General features: G+C 40.6%; 1 protein-coding gene across 1 annotated transcript in view; it reads right to left on the bottom strand.

Annotated features, from left to right (window-relative positions):
• Window positions 1-6,692, bottom strand: part of plch1 (phospholipase C, eta 1) — a 31,961-nt gene extending 25,269 nt beyond the window's left edge. Inside the window, exons 1-2 of the mRNA XM_079560386.1 lie at window positions 6,355-6,692; window positions 2,055-2,201 (exon numbers count right to left, since the gene is read on the bottom strand). Of these exons, the coding sequence (XP_079416512.1) occupies window positions 2,055-2,201; window positions 6,355-6,547 (340 nt within the window). The 5' untranslated portion in view covers window positions 6,548-6,692. The remainder of the gene's footprint in view (window positions 1-2,054; window positions 2,202-6,354) is intronic.
• Between the last annotated feature and the right edge of the window lie 11,302 nt (window positions 6,693-17,994).

Raw genomic sequence — 17,994 nt, forward strand, 5'->3', positions numbered from 1 at the left:
TTTAATTAGCATGTTATACCATGTACTCCACAACTATTTCATCTACTCACATTTCATACCACCTGTTCTCAAAGTAACTGTGGCAGTGTGACAGCACGCTCAAACAAAACAAGAAAAGGGCATCTGTTGTGTTTCTCTTAATCATGTCAAAGGAGAGGATCAAAGAGGCTTATGCTGACAACCTCCCCACACACATAGGTTCAGCTATTCCACTTGGTACGAGTGGGTTGGTGCATTAAAACACTCCAATCGAAGGTGGCAATGTGGGGGTCAACAGTGAATAATATAATCTCCCACATTTCTGGAATATTGTGTTCTGAGTAATGCATCACTATATATTCACTGGTTAGACTATCCAAAAGTAAGGTGTGATTGAAGGACTTTCCTGCATTGCAGTGACAAATTATATCCGCATGAACACCAATGCAGGTAAGGTCTCAGTTTTAGTTTTGCTGGACCTGAGCGCTGCCTTTGACACAGTGGACCACGGGATCTTACTTCACAGATTAGAAAACTGAGTGGGTCTCTGGTACTGCTCTAAACTGGTTTAAGTCCTACCTCGAGGACAGGACGTACTTTGTTGAAATTGGCAACTGTGTCTCAGACAAAATTGCCATGACCTGTGGAGTCCCCCAGGGGTCAATCTTGGGACCCCTCTTATTCAACTTGTACATGCTTCCATTGGGTTAGCTAATAAACAGCAACAATGTGTTGCACCACAACTATGCAGATGACACTCTGTCACTGCATCCAACAGATCAGTTTGTGGATGCAAAACAACTTTCTCCAGCTAAACGCAGACAAAACTGAGATAATTGTTTTTGGCCCACAGACACAAAGACTAAGTGTTATCAGTCACCTAGAGTCTCTCTCTTTAAAACCAAAAAAATCAGGTTAGAAATATAGGAGTAATCATGGACTCAGACCTGAACTTAAACAGCCACATCAAAGCAATAACATCAGCAGCTTTTTACCATCTGAAAAACATTGCTAAGATCAGAGGAATAGTGTCAAAACCAGACTTAGAGAGACTTATCCATGCATTTGTCTCCAGCAGGTTAGACTATTGTAACAGCCTGCTCACTGGCCTCTCTAAACGAGCTATCAGACAGCTACAGTACATCCAGAACGCTGCTGCTCGAGTCCTGACAAGAACCAGGAAATATAACCATATTAGTCCAGTGCTCTGGTCTCTGCACTGGCTTCCTGTCACTCAGAGAATAGACTTTAAAACAGCTCTGCTTGTGTACAAGTCTTTTCATGGTTTAGCACCAAAGTACATCTCTGACATGCTACAGCTGTATGAACCATCTCAGGCCCTGAGAACTTCAGGGAGGGGCCTCCTGGTGGTTCCCAGAGTCAATAATAAACACGGTGAGGCTGCGTTTCAGTTTCATGCATCTAATATCTGGAACAGTCTTCATGAGGATGTGAGACTCTGACAATGTTCAAATCCAGGCTGGAAACAGTTCTTTTTGCCCATGCATATATCTGAAAGTATTTTATCTGCACTCTTGCCTTTTACTGTAATTGATTAATTTTATGTTGATGTTTTTATTGATTCTATTTGTTTTCTTGTATTTATGCAACTGTGAAGCACTTTTAATTGCCTTGTGTATGAATTGTGCTCTACAAATAAACTTGCCTTGCCATTACTGGATAAATCATTATTTGTTTTTGTTGTTTAAGGTAATGTGTCAAAAAAAAAAAAAAAAAAACAGTAACTTCTGGAGCCATTGTTTACTTCCATTAGCGGCGATGCCATAAACCAGTGGGAGGCCCGCACCCCAGCTTGGGAACCACTGCCATAAACAGAAGTTTAATTAAGCAGGACAGGTGAGAAGTGTGTAACTGCTTCGATAGTAGTGAAGTGAACATAATAGTCATCCACTCAGTGTGCTGGCTGTTAATAATGAAAAACACAAATAAACCTAGTGCAGGCTAGTGCTTTGTAAACAGCAGTGCAGGACATGCTGCTCAGCTATGTGTGCATAATGTATGCTTATTTTATGCAGTCAGAGGCATGGATGCTGATGAATGCATGGTGTACTCACTCTTGGCTTTCTCGCTCTTGCGTGAGGGCTTCCAGCGGATGCAGGAGCGATGTTCGTCCAGGTAGAAGAGCCTCACCAGCCCCTTGGAGCCCGCCTTCAGCTTCACCATCTGCGTCCCAGACTGCATCACACTCATGCATCGCTCCACTGTAGAGACACACAGGGATCAGTGGTCACAGCATGCAAACACATACAGTATGTAACAAGTCACTCTATAAAGACTGAAATGTAACAGGTGCTGCATTCCCAGACAGATCAGGAAGCAGTGGAAGAACTGCAGCATGGTGCACTTTGCCACAGCCACAGCTGAGGTGGTTCTGAGTCCAAACTCTCACAGAGAAACCTCTGTGAGCCCACACAAGACCTGTCTGTGCTGATCTTTCACTGAGGATCTGAGGACAAGGGTCAGGGCAAACACTTCAGTCTTACTGCCATTTTCATCAAGTCACAAAGCCGTACACAGAGCTCCTATTAGATTTTAATAACCACAAACGGCTGCCTTATCAAGACAAGATCATCAGTTATGTTTGACTTGTAAAACAAAACACAATCTATCAATGATTGGCATATGAAAGCAGTTCCTCTCCCTTTGTGTTTGTCTTATTTGTTAACAGTTGGCTCTGGTAAAGTGCCAAATCCAACCCACAACAGGATTCATTAAGAAGCACTTGCTATCAATGTTATCTGGAATTTTATGCAAACTCATTTGGGGACTTGGCATGTACAAAAATGGTATTGTTGTGTTATTTTCACAGGAAAATACAATAGATGAGGGTAACATGTTCTGCCTCTGTATTTTATTTTATCTTATTTTTATAGACGAACTAGCAAAAACACAGCACTGAAAAGTTCCAAACAGCTGGTGGAGCAGACTGGGATGACAGCAAAGTGCCAGGAGGATCTATTTCTCATTATGTCGCGTGAGTCTGCTATGTGTGAATACTGGTACTACTACTGCGGAAGGTTTGGTTCAGAGCAGTTACAAATATACTAAAATATGTTACATGATCGCATCAGAGAGGAAGTGTGGATTATTTCTCCACTCCCTCATAAGAATATCAAAGCATGTTCTGCCCACAGGCGCATCCTCAAAGCCCCGCTGTGACGTCCAGAAAGTCATTAAACCTGTGTCCATTTACCAACGCTAATTACAATCTGTTCAAGTGTACACTGTATAAATCTTTAAATAAAAGCACTTTGATGCAACACACATTTACATTTGTTAACAATAATATTTATATATTTGACATCTTTAAATGTTTCATTTGCATAATGATTTTCTTGCTGCTATCCGGTGACAGATGATTTTGTGATGCTGACAGTTTAATAGGTCGGAAATGGCTGAAGGAAAATTGCCTAAATCTTCTCGTCTCGCAGAGCTTTCAGAGCATTACTTGTTTTTAGGCTTAATGAGTGATAACCTTTTCAGAAATGCCGACAGTAGTGTCTGCAGAACAACTCTTAACCACAATAAAAGTTTAAAAATAAAAGCCCCATACAAATTTATGTGGAGTCATTAGAAATGAAATGCATGCCGTTCGATCAGATTCAAGTATCTCTGGTGACAACATTTGAGCACATATTTTATCTGCTAAGCTTTTTCTTAATCTGAGCACCATCAAAACATGGATTTTTACATCTCTGAACATTAACTCCACTCCGGGCTTCCACTGCACCTGAGTTCACTTCAGGAATCTCAAATCGTACCGAGTGTGGCGCAAAGGCTTCAAAGGTATCATTAAAAGGAATCTGGCTTCATGTTGAGCACAAAAAGGTAAGAATCTATTTCAGAAGGACAACAGTGTAAATCGGTAAATGCCTGAGGTTTAAAGTCTCGGCTCCTCTCAGGCTCAAGAAGTAAGGACAAAGGTGTTTGATAAAGAACTAACCAGGATTTCCAAAATAAAACTATAGTATTTAAGAATTGAGGAGAGTTATCTGGTATTGCAGAATACCAGATAACGACTAAAACATTGACATCAAAATGTATATCCTAATGAAAGTGAAGGTGTGATAGCTGTTTTGATTTTCATCATTTGGATCTTGCTTCATGAATCTCTGTTCATGCAATATTTAGATGAAGTCATTTAAAGCATTTTGAGAATGTGAGCCATTGAAATAGATGCACCTCAATGTAGCATCGCAATTTGAAAGTCCACAATTTGCCAATCGCAAAGGCTGCAATTTCTAGGTAATATAATGTAAAGTAATGTCCATGAACTACAGATTGTTGGTCTTATCTATGAAAGATGGTGGGTTTGATGTATAAAACTTGCCATCTGTAACAGCTTCTGAAATGTGTGTGATTTGTGTATTAGTATTGTAGTTCATAACTGAGTCATGTGACGGCACGGTAGCGCGGTTAAAGCTTGTGCTTCTGTGTGGAGTTTGCATGTTTTCCCCACTAAAACCATGTACAATAGGTTCTCCTCTGGGGCCAGTACTGGCCTGGAAATGAGAATCCTAATCTCAGTGGGACTGTCCTGGTTAAATACAGAACAAATAAAAATGTGAACATGTTATATAACTAAATGTTTAATTTCGCTGCATGTAAAAAAAAAATCGCTGTAATATTCAATCCGACTGAACAGAACAACAATACACATCAAGACAATACACAGAAAAGAGAATTAAAAGAGAAAGCCTGCAAAGCATTATTTATCCAACAGTGCACCGGCTTGTTAGAGGGATGGCAATAGAGAACATATGTGGCAGAGCCGTCTGAGGGCAGAGCTGCCTGACGGGACTTTGCAAAAACGTACAATTTCACCATTTTTTTAAATTGTCGATAGCTTGATAGCTTATGATCAATACTTTACCTATGTGAGAAAATACTAGAAACAGGATCAAATAACAAAGTGTTTTTAACTGTTTTGAATAATATTATTTGGGTCACGGTGTGTCATGATGGGTCCCAAAGCTACACCCGTTGAGAAACCGTGATATACAGTGCATTTTTCGGAGAGCATTTAGTTCTTTCAGTTACAAGACTGTATTCTGTGTCAGAGGGCTTTATCAGGAAGGGCACATGATTGTTTTAAGCAATGCAAATCACAACATGCATCACATGAAAATTCAAAATACATTGTAAAATAGTTTCTAATACCAATTAGGTTTGGTTTTAGTTAATCTTAACTCAGTTCTGTATTTGAGATATGGGTTTCTTAAAATAGCTGTCTATTGGCCCATACTTATTAGTCTCCCTCTGTCAATAATAAGCTTATCATCTTTTGAGGACACATCAAAGCGTTGTCTCGCCACTGCAGCTCTTGCAATTCAAATAGATTTTTAATAAGCTTTAGTGACGGGCGATGCTCTGATGGCATTGTGAACAAAGCTTTTCCTCACTTAGATCACCACAATACCTGCCAGGCCACAGTGACAAACACATTGCACCTGGGCTTGTATTAGTTTCTCATTGATTATTTTCAATAGAAACTGCCACTCTGCATTGTAGCTCAAAAACTGTGTTTTTCCTTTGGCAGGTTCATTTCTATTGTAATGAGTTTAAATGGATTTCCCACCCTTGACCAGCTCTGAGATCTCTGTTAAGGATGACGACTGCACACACTTCAATATATTCATAACTGCATACATTCATATGCAGCAGCATCTGCCCGATTCTTCATACACTATTCATGTGACATAAGGCACCCCAGCCCAGCACACAGTTTAGGCTAGGTCTACATCTCTGTAATAACAATAATACAGCCTGAATGACAGTGTTGGCTCGTTTAATGCACTGGTTTGTTTGCTGTTGTTAACATTTATCACTTCTGCTTGACTGGCCAAACAAATCCGATGTAAATGCACACTAACCTTTTGTAGGATATAATAACATGCACTAATTAACATAAATAAAACAACACTGCTCATGCATGTAATTAATGTAATGGCTCATTAAAACTACATTCCCCTGCTGTTTTCATGTTCTGCAGGGAGAGCTGTGCAATTCCTTTATTTCTTCATTTATGTATTTGTTTTGCACAAAACAGCAAACTTCATAAAGAAGTATAATAGTGCAGGTGCAGGGACGGCCAGACAACACAAGTGGACTTATAAGTGCGCCACCTAAAATATTCAACATATTCACATAAAAGCATCACTGTAGAATCAATCACATTAGTAGCATCTGTCATATTTTAGAGATCATTAATTAGGTTTTTACTAACTTACAGCCTCTGCACCTTGTAACTGAATTATTAATGAACTGAATGCATTACTATTATTTTGCTATATTGTTATAAATTGTAGGAGCAAATAAGTTCTTTAGGAAAAGCCTCGACCTCGGTGAACTTACCACTATGAGGCAGTCTGCTTTTTAGCGGTACAGCCACAGTGCCCCCGACATGGTAAACATTCCTAGCCAGCAAAGTTGCTACAGTCAAGACCGCTGATTTTCCAGGATTCGCCTTGCAGACGTAAGGTGAGCGTCTCTTAACATTCCCAGACAGACTGTTCGGACCCAGGACTGAAGAAGACACATCCTCCATGTTTGCCAAGAATCCCGTGTCACCTGTCGCCTAGAATTACACTGTGTCTGAATCAACTCCTGCCACCAACAAACATCTCCCAAATCCGTCTGCTTGCCATGCTCAGCGCTGCCTCCTGACCTGCGCCTAATCCGACTGTCTAAAATACACCCCCCCTTCTCTTGCTCTCCCCTCTGATGTTTGTGCAGATGAATCAGTGCTGATGCCACACTGCCATGCACCTAAAAGACCTGCGATGCTCTCAGCTCCAAGCCGTTCTTAGTATTATGATTGTACAGTGATTATAAAAGAGAGCCAGATGTGGGACTCAGGATAGCATTGGAGTCCGTTAGGCAGAATACAGGGGATAAGGACGATGACATAACGCGGCATGATAATACGGCCGCAGTTAAAGTATAAGGTTTAATGGACTGACATGTGTGTTGCCAAAGGGAGACGCAGCGAAAGACAGAGGCAGCACATCTGTCCATCTTGCACTAAATGCTCCTCTCTTACTCCCCCCCCTCCACCCCTCAGGCTGGAGTCCTCTGCGCGCCCACACGCCGCTGTTCCTCCTGACAGTTCATTATGATGATTACTGGATGCACAAAAAGCAACATCATAAACACTCCATGAGACAAGAAGAAAGGAAGTTTGGAAAAGTTGGTCCTAATCAACTTGCTTAAGCAACTTTTGGCTGTTCATTTCCGCGGCCTCGCCACCTAAACTCGTACATGTATGTCCAGATGGCCATTCAGAACTATCTTAAAGTAAATGCTTGAAAACTGGGAGAATAACTGAAATATTGGCATTTTCTATAGCCCTGAATTCTTGAATGGGGCTCAACACCCCCACAGGTCTCGAAACACACTGTGGTTAAGGGAGTAAAATTCTTCTTTCTTTTTTTATATATATAACTTGACAGTTTATAAAGCTTTAGATACATATTTCAAAATGATGCGTTCGCTGATTAGACTCCGTAATTATATTTTCAAACAATGAAAGGAGAACACCTGAATTTGTTGTGAACAAATGCCCAGTCGTTTGGAGACTTGCTGATTTGAAAATGTAATTTCTGTTTCAAGAAATGAGCCACACCAATTGAGAATAAAAAATACAAAACTGTATCACTTCATTATTTATTATTATTTTTTAAATTTCTAACATGACGTACGACACCAAAGCCAGACAGCAGAAAAACAACCATCAACCTTTTTCACCTCATGTAATCCATCAAAGCCCCTGTTAAATTCTCAGTTACATCATCCACTTCCCACCCTTTTCCTACAGTTTCTCTGAGGACATTCAGACGGCTTAAATTAAATTATTCAGACGCACCGCGCTATGATGGATGATGACATCTGGAAAAAGGTGTGTGAAAATCTGTAGCTGTACTATGGGACAATTGCCGTTAATCCAAACACCATCACTGGCTCCAACACTGTACAAAAGGTATAAGCTGCATATATGTCACTTATTACAGTAGGTTGCTTCATGTCAGTGATATCCTCTGTAGACATCTCTCTCTCACAACAACATCCATACATGTCCTCTGTAGTCCTACTCTTTTTGGCAGCTCTAGGCTCATCCTCTGTCAATCCACACACAGATTGTAAACTTTTCCTTTCATACTTAACTCACCCCTGATTGCACTGTCTGATCTTCATATTCATAAAAATGTATCAGCTTGACATTTAATGTTGATCAAAAACTTTACACATTGAGATTGAAATTGGGAGTTTCATTGTACTCTCTAAATGCTGCTCCATCTTTGAGTATCATTGGGTATGTCCTCATCCAGTCAGAAGGTAACGAGACACTCCGGACAATGACCCTTGGTGATCTGGACATGATTCCCTGGACACAAGCCCGAACAGGTTGCTCAAGCAGTATTTAAGATCGGATCAAATGCGGAGGACAATTTTCATCAAGGGGACTCCCCGTACTCTACTGTACTGTACTTTAACTATTTTAGCAACCTCTTTGTAAAAGGTTCATACTGTCTTCTTAGGTTAAGCCTATTACAGTTTTGTTCTTGTAGAAAGACAGAAGGTTTAGTTTACCTGCTTTACTAGTTTCTCAGAAGTGTCACCTGAGGAAGATCACAGGAAGTGATCGAAACTAGTACAGCAGGTAAACTAAACCTTCTGTCTTACTAAAAGAACAAAACTGTAATTTTAGCAACCCGATGAACTTAAAAGCTGAATGATTCAAAACAACAACACCACCAGATTACCACTCATAACAAGACTCAAACATTCTCACAACTTTCAGGTATTGCTTTATGGATCGATGCAGGGAGGCCAGCTCATTGCTGAGTTTGTTTATTGTAGCAACAAATAATAAGGGCTGTCTGTTCCTAGACAGAAATTCGTGCTTGTGCCTCACAGCAAGAAGGTCCCAGGTTCAATTCCTGGGCCAGATAGGGGTCTTTCTGTGCGGAGTTTGCATGTTCCGTGCCTGCATAGGTTTGCTCTGGGTGCATGCTTTGTACATGTTTGTAGTGCGACTAAAACATGTACAATAAGTCGGGGTGAATGAGACAGTGTGTGTGTGTTTGCAGGACAGCAAATGGAAATTAGCCCATGGCTGCAATCCAGTGTGATGTGTTGACATGCATGAGTCTCATGTGTTTTCATTGTCCCAACAAATAAACAAACAAATGGTCCAAAATGAAGGTGTGTGTAAAAATGATTTCAATAATTGTCTTATTACAGACAAAACCACATAGATAATTGTACACGCTCGCTAAAGTCTACAAACACAATCAACTCATTCTGGTTTATAACTCAGAGGTCACAAGAGGTTGTACTTTTGTGCTATTAAAATCTCTTGCACACAAAGAGGCAGCAAATTCGCCAAGAAAATAAAAACAAAGACAAAAGCACTTTCCTCTCAATTAACAAAAAAAGAAATAATAATAATACCAAAATTGTTGTAGCGTTGCCAGTGCTGTCACAGTAAAAGGCGAGGAAGCAAATTAGAAAAAAAACATTAGTAGTGAAAATCCCTAAGCTACAGAGGAGGTCTAATTAAGAGCACTCATATCAGTAACAAGTCACCAAATGTGCTTGCGGGTTTCCCAACGCCTGCGGTGAGAATTGCCCATGAATAAAAATACCACATGACAAGTTCACAACGATAATGCATTCAGCAGCCAAGCTACGAGGGGCTCCCTTAGTGCTGTTCAATACTCACATCAAAGAAGGCTGAGACAAACAGTGAGTGCACATCCGGCAGTTTCCACAGCTTGAAAGAGTGTATGTAAAATAGGATACAGTATCTTTAGCCACAGAGCCTAATCATTCACCATCCATTCCACAGGGGCGAAATTACATGGTCTGCCTCCTTATTCTAATCACACAAAAGTGGGACTACATCAGTGAGAGGTCCAAGCTGTCAAGAGGATACAAGGAGAGAAAATAAAAGCAGTGGTTATGGGTAATTTGCTATTCCTCCCCACTCACTCGCACACATAGGCACAAATGAACAGGTATGGAGTCCGCTATAAGCCCTTTGGCCAGCTGCTGCTTTTAGATAAACTAGGTGTTCAAGGTTTGCTTTATATTGTGATACACGGAGTGCCAATCTTCGCCTATGCCTTTTACTACTGAAGGGAGGAAACATTTGTTGCCTTAATATTGAGAAGGAATGTGCTACAGGAGAATATGTGGCAACATGATTGAATATTGCTCTAGTAGATAGACCATTTTGACAGTACATTTCAGACTATGGCAAAAACTATGACACTTAATTCACCAGGTCTTGATTACGGTTAAACAAAATCAGGACTAAAAATGTGCAAATGTGATCCTGATGCAATCATCTCTATTTATCCAGGCTATCAATGTGGCTATCCATGGAGGCCAAATGACACAAATAAAAACAATTAGGACTGCCACCAATTAACAACAAAATATTGAATTGAGCCTCAAAATAGCCGCCACAACAGGAAACAATTATGAGACTGAAACCCATGGATAGACTGGAATGGCAAACTGTATATATGCTCACATTGAAACTGTACAATAAAGCAAAAGGGTAGAGAATTAGATGATGAATTGAGGAGCAGAAGGATATAAATGTGTGCAGCCCCCTGGTGTGTGTTACTGCTCTGCCCTGGAGCTACAAAGAAAAGCCAGAGACAAAGTCATGATGGGCAACATGCTGAAAATCCTCATCAGCACAGTGGAGATGAATAAAGACACACATTTTGCACTGAAAAGCATGCAGAGTAGATTTGAAAGCATGCTTGCTCTCCATCTATGGTATTCTCCCTGTGTCATTTTCCTGTTTTTGTCTCTCAGCAAGAGCTCATCACACCATCCTCTGAGCCCGAATGTTGCCAAAATGAATAAAGAGTGGATCCACTATAAAGCAACCCACTCACTGACACAAAGTTGGAGATGGAACGCGTGAGAGCTGCAGGGGTTGATGACTGACAATTTTGACATCAGTGCTTTCTAAGTGCCATAGAAGAAACAGAATTTTAAGATATAAGAGACAGAAAAAAGGATTTCCTTGATAGCCCTGGGACCACACTTTGAGTGTGTCATCACTGACCAATGCCCAGTCACATTGAGCTCGGGTGCTTCTGGGGCTCTTGTTTCAGCCGATGCCAACCAAATTCTAAACCATCTCAGCACATGGCATGAAATGAAGGTCTGTCCCCAGCCATTGTGAAGGGGGTGTTCCCATTGACTCAATACATCTACATCCCAAGAGAATTCAAGCTCTGTAAATGACAAAATATTATGCAAAGAGCACTCATATACATATGCTATTCTGCCCCCTAGTGACAAAAATCAAGGGGTATTTTCAGCACCAGGGACAGTTTCCCCACATGTTTTTGTCTGTAAACATCGTAATTGTGACAGAGGCTTTTCATTGTATGTTATTACAAATAGCTTAATCAGCCAGTAAGTATTTACCCTTCACGCTTGTAATCACATCTACAGTCAATATTTACAAAGCCTTCAAAATTTCAAACAGACAAGACGTAGATAAAGGAAAAACGGCGCATAAAAAGGCACGGTTGCATCTATAACACGTGACAAAAGCTTATAATGAATCTTACCCTTTTCCAGATTTGGATTTCTGCAAACTTCAAGTTCAGCCATTTATTTCAAGGGTGTTCTGTCTCATATTATCCGTCCGTGCGTTTTGGGTAGCATTTTAGCGGCTTGTGTTGTCGACATTTCTTATAATCCATGTCAATGCAAAGCGCCATGTTGACACTTTTTCATCGCCAAATCAAAAATACGAGTGCCAGTGCACGTCTGCACTTGTCTTTGCCCTTTGGTCACAGAGAATCCACAGCCCGTCACAGAGCTCCCACAACCACAGTCTCCAGCGCGCGCACGGCGCCTGCCCGCCAGACGCACGGGAGTTGGTAAATCAAGACGATCCTTTACGCGCCCGGACTACTGTTGGGCATAGTAGAGCTCGCGCCGTGAAAGATGATGGAAATGCCCATAGTATGACCTAAAAATGGCACTCATAAATTACACAGGCTTCTCTCGCTGTCTACACAAGCTCCCGTTTAACTGTCCTCCAAACAAACACGGCCGTTTCACGGAGTCAGCTCAGCTGTACCTCGAGTTGCATCTCAGCGGAGGAAAGTAACCAATGCGCAAACATACCAGCGCTATGACCCACTTTACTCTTCCTCTCTCTCACTTGCACCCCAGCAAATTCTTCTATGGAGCAAGAGACAGACTTCATCAAAACATAAAAGGTCTTTTGTGGTGCGCACACATGAGGAATCCCGTGCGATGTAAAAAGACTTGTTCTTGTTAATTAATGCCATGGCTTTATTAAAAGTCCGCCTTTGACCGTGTCACACATGTTGAGTCATTTCATCAAACTTAGTCTCAGAGGGAGTTCGCGGATTATTTCGAGTTCACTGAAGTGAAGTCTTTTAATTCAGTCAATTAGGCTAAAGAGTGACGGAGTCACGTACACACCAGTGTTGAAACACCACGAGGCAGAGGTCACAAAATCGACTGCTGTCTGGAAGGACAGACCTGTCAATCTCTGTCCACTCTCTGTGCGCACCACAAGGCGTAGCATCCAGGGTGCACCTCCAGCTAATCCTTTTCTTCGAAACCAAAAGAGACCCTTTGATAATATAGTATGCAAAAACAGTCTTAAGGTCTGTCTCTTACTTGTTATTGTTGAAATCTTTTAGGATACGTATTACTGCATTCCTTATGCCATGAAATCATCTCCTCCATGTATAAATGCCACTGAAGCTCAACTCAGAGCTCTCTTTTTTAAATGTAGTTCTAGCTTCTTCTCCACACCTGCCTGATCACAGGCAGCTGCCCCCTCCCTCCTCAAACACTAAAGTGATTTATGAGCCATGGTCAAACACAAACCATCACCCCACAGCCAATCACAAAAAGATTGGAAACATCCAGCAAAGAGTAACGAAAGGGGCCAGTAAGCAGCAAAATCAAGCAGAAAATAAACAGTAGAGGCTAAATGAGGCATAGTTTACACAATATGCCATGGGCTACAAGAACATGAGGGCAGTAAGATTGGAACAAGCATGTGAAGTCAAGATCATGTGATGTGTCCTTCTCCTGCACCTTTTTTTCCAATTTGTAGGTCTATTCTAGCCTTTCCTGTGAGTTTAATGAAAAACATGTGGAAATGGGGGCAACAAAAACTGCAAACACAATGATAGATACAATTGCTCAAAAATGTGGCGGTCCCAAGCCAAAAATAATTGGACATGGTTGCTGTGCAAAGAACATTTAGGCTTATATCTTTACGCCAAAGACAAAATGTATTCCTAAAAGACTATTATGTGAAGCAAAGGAATGAATAAAAAAGATAATATTGCTGCTTGTTTAGCCATACATCTCAGTACGCTTTTGTCAATCCTCCTTTGTCAAGCTGCTAGAAACCAATAGTGCACCTTTGCAGTACGTTGGGCATGCCTCATAGAGTGACATGTCCATTAGATGAGATGTAGGTCTTATAGCAGTAACGCACTGCTACTGTCACCAACTGTTGCGACATCCAGTGAAACATTCCCAGGATTTTTCAATATAGACAAGCGAGTGCAACTGGAAACAAATCTCATTACCCTTGGTTCAAACTGATAGTGTTACAACATGCTGCTGTGCTCTGGGTTGAGTGTGTTCATTCAGCACTGTATTATAAAGATGCAGCATGTCAACGATTAGAGTACGTTAACTTAATCACACTACAGTCCTAAGGATAAGTCTCCCTCTGCTGACAATTCAACAGAACTACAGTATGAAGAGGAGGGCTGAACAATTTGGTAAAAATATCAAAAAGCAATTTCTCTAAAAAGGCCGCAATTGTGATTTATGTTTTACGATCACAATTCAGTCCATAGTGCTTATGTTAAACACATATAGGAGATACGTTTATGTGTTGAGACTGGGTTGGGGGATTCATATTTGAGAGACTGCAATATGTGGCTAAACTAATACAAATAATACAAGCAATTCATCTTTACATGTAAGAAGTCAGGGAGACTGTTACTTTTTATAGTATGTGGAGGACAATACAATACAATACCAAGTGATGTTTGCTGGATGCAGTTCAATTCAGTTGCTATTAATCTGGGAGCCCTCTGAACAATACCTGAAAAAAACATGTTTACTTACCTTGAAAGATGCTGTTGCTGGTCAGAAAGTGACGGCGATACTGAGGCTCTCCTTTTCTGAACACCACCCGGGAGCTCATGGCGGGGAAAGGGAAGGGACTGATTTACTGTGAGTCTCCTGGAAAAACAAGAAAAACACAATGTCAATCAATGGTTATTGTAGCAGTTACATATAATTAATTGTTTATTTAACTGTTAACTGTACATTTTAAGAGCTAGGTTGCAGGTAAACCAAACAGTGTGTGGTGTTAACCTCTCCCTCACCTCCTTTAAAGAACTTAAGCTTTTTTTCAGGTCACCCATTCGATTCCCCTCTCACCTTTCAAGGCATTTGCTTCCATTATTCTTGCCTTGGTGTCCCATCTCCATTCACACCGGATTTCCGATTTTCCACTTAACTCCACTGAATTTGTCACAGTTTCTCACCTGTTGCTTGTCCATCGCCCACATGATTAATGTCTTAGCCCTAAAACCACCTTGAGGTTTATCTGCAGGTTTTCTGTGCCAGCTCTTCTGTTTTGGGCTTATGTGCCGAGTGTCTTCATTGGGACGATGACAGCAAAACATTGTTAATGAGGCACTATATGGTCACGCTTCGTTTAAGTGTATCAAATGACACAAGTATAATAGTAATTATTCTAGTATTCTAAAACACCTGAAAAGCATAGAGGACTCTCAACTGGCACATTGTAAGTGAGACTGTCAACACGTCAGTCATATGTAACACTGATTATGCTGTTTTAGGCAGGCATATACTACACGCAGGTGGTGACCCAGACACTATTTCTTGTCCTGACACTTTGTAACACAAGTAGTCGCCTCATGTGCCAAAGCCGAAGTTAAGCAGTATGTTTTAGCACCACCACCAGACTGAAAAGGAATGCCAACTTAAAAATAAATGGGTAGGCAGCTTGTTCAGACTGTATTTTCCAGGCCTGTCAGGAAATGAGTTTTTGAGTTGTGTTTATATATTTTTTATTATTATTTAGATTCTTTAGAGTATCTGAAATAGTTTGAATTAACTATATTGTCTCTATTCCCAATTAACTGACCTACTTTTTACTAACTGACTGGTTTTGTCATGAAGAGCGCTCGTCTGTGAACACAGCATTGTCAAAGGAAGAGCCACTATAAAGAGGGCAGCATCTGTCATGCTATATCAACATAACGTAAATGAGCACATTTCTCTTAATCACTATATCGACATGTGAAATGGCTGGCTATTGTAGGCTATAGCTATGGTCTTATTGGCAGCACATAATCACTCATACATAACTGACATAACATAATAAGCATGAACTCGTGGGCCCAATAGCACACATTATATTTCCTCATGTTACCAATTAGTGAGTCGGATCAGTAAGAGAACATGGAGACAGTCTGATAAGGGCCAAATTGTTGTGGCTTAATGAGCGCATCAAACCAACATGGAAACTGCTCTTTTGAAGTAATCTGGTCCGGAGTGATCGATATCTATTGACCAAAGGAAAGTGATGCACCAGTTCATGTGTGGGACAGTCGCCATCTACATGTGAACCAGCCCAAAAGAAGAGCTCGCTGAAGAGTTTAAACCTGGTTATGATAGAAAGTTACTTAGGGGATGCAAATTAGGCACGTGGTCCCAATGTAACATAAAAGGTCTGCGTTTTGACATATATTGCTTTTATCATTCCTCTTTTTGGACAAACATCAACTTCTTCAAACACATAAAAGCACTCATTCATTGTTACCCTTTATATTAACGCTATCTTCCTGTCTAATCTACTGTATCCTTTCAAACAAAGATCTATCCTGTCCATCCCTGACCTACCAATCTTTCAAGTATAAATGCTGTTCTGTGCCGTAAACTAATTTCTCTTTCCGATGAGTCAATGAGTGGCTTTCAGAATGGCTTGTTGGACAATTACAAGACAGACAGCAAACAAATTGAGTGTGCTGGTGGCTAGACACATGCTTTCACGTGGACACAAGAGCCCACTACTCATTGACTGGCTCTGTGCAAACACACAGGCTTGTAAATATATGGTTTTAGGATAAGTAAGGTAATGCTTCCTGGTCCCATGTGTGGCTTAACTCACAATAATAGGAAAATGACAGGCTCATTTGACATGTTTTCCACACATAGTAAAGGTAATAAAACAAGTGGGATGACCAAAAGACATAGCCTACATTCCTGTTCTGTAAAGCCATTTGAATTACTTTATGTAAGACTTCTGCTCTGCCCTGTGTCTTGTCTTGTATGACTCTAATCCCTTATAGCACCCACAATGCAGTCCATTTAAAAGTTCCCGGTCCCTTCTTCCATCCACCAAGAAACTTTAATTATTCACAAGGGATCAGAGCACCCACAAAGACTCATGTATCCACTCCTACAACCCTACACCAGCAAGCCGATACAGCGCCACAATACTTCAGTCACATAATAACAAGAGAGTCAGTTTTCAGCATGCCTTCACTCACTCACACACACTGTGGCCTGGGCTGTGTGGGCGTGTTAGCAGTGACTTTCCTGTGTTATAGTGGCGCACAAGTGATTGTTTACAGTGACAGTAGGTGAAAGCAAATATGTGGCCCATTTGGAGAAAATCTCAAGCAGCAGAGACAAACTGAGGCCATATGTATTACTTCCTGTCATGTGTGTCTCCATATTTGTACCCAATAACGCCACAATCAATGAATTACAACAACGTAGAAGCTGAGTGATATAGTATGATGTCAGCTTGCTGTGTCTTTAAAATCCTTTTGTCTCTCACATTCAGCCAGCTTCACAAACCCACTCAATTAAATCAAAAAATCCCCAAGGACCATGCTCTCGGATGGGGGAGTGCCCCATCTCTTTCTTTCAGGGATGGCTACCGGCTGAGTGTAATAAAGCCCTTTGTTGTTTAGCCTCAGTAAAAAGTCTCTGGTGATACAACAAAATGACAAGAAGCTAAAAATAACATAAGAAATAAATAAGATGTGGTCAAGAATCTGTATGTTTACACACGTTTGGAAATCACTTGTAAATGCCAGTAAGTATAACAGTTTTCTTCCCTGCTATTCGACAGATAAGACTTGTTTTATATTAGTCTTTAAGTAGTAATAAGTCCTTATTAAGAATATAGTTTTCTAGGATTCATCTTGGGTAACACAGCAGGTGCTTGCTTAGTTACTGTACAGTGTCCTACCAACAGAAGCCTTAAAGTGACAGTCAATTGTTTACATACCACTTAGAGTTGAGCTATATCAAACTAACATTTTTACACCAAAAATCAAGACTTGATTAAATGTCAGTAATACAATGCAATCAAAAGCAAAACTTACTTCTCTTTTGACTTTTTGATCTTTGTTGTCCTCAAAACGTCCTCTCACTTTTGCCACAAATGTTCTGCCTTAGTTTCTGTAAATCCATGGCAACACAGAAAGAAAGTGCTACGGCTTTGCTTCCAGAGTGTCCCAAAAACAACTTCACTGGTGTGGGCAAGCAGTGCATCAAGCAAGGTCCCCTTTCAAAAAACCAACACTGCTGGGATACCAGGATCACCGGAAAACCTGGAATGGAGTCTCAGTGGAGCAGGGAGAGAACAAGTCAATCATTAACTCAGCCTTTTCAAAGAGGGATCAAAATTGTAAATATATATATACACTACCTGTTGACACAAGAATTTTCTCAAGCATTATTTATGTAGATTTTCCACAATCTTGAATAGAACATTAACGTAATTTATCTTTGAAGGCTTTATTGAGTCTCCACAGCAAAAACAGTGCCATTTATTTGGCTAAACACACTATCCTTGTTCAACTATGCTAGTACAATTTCATTCACTATACAAGCAAACCT

Source organism: Gobius niger (assembly GCF_951799975.1).
Source record: "Gobius niger genome assembly, chromosome: 1".
NCBI lineage: Eukaryota > Metazoa > Chordata > Actinopteri > Gobiiformes > Gobiidae > Gobius > Gobius niger.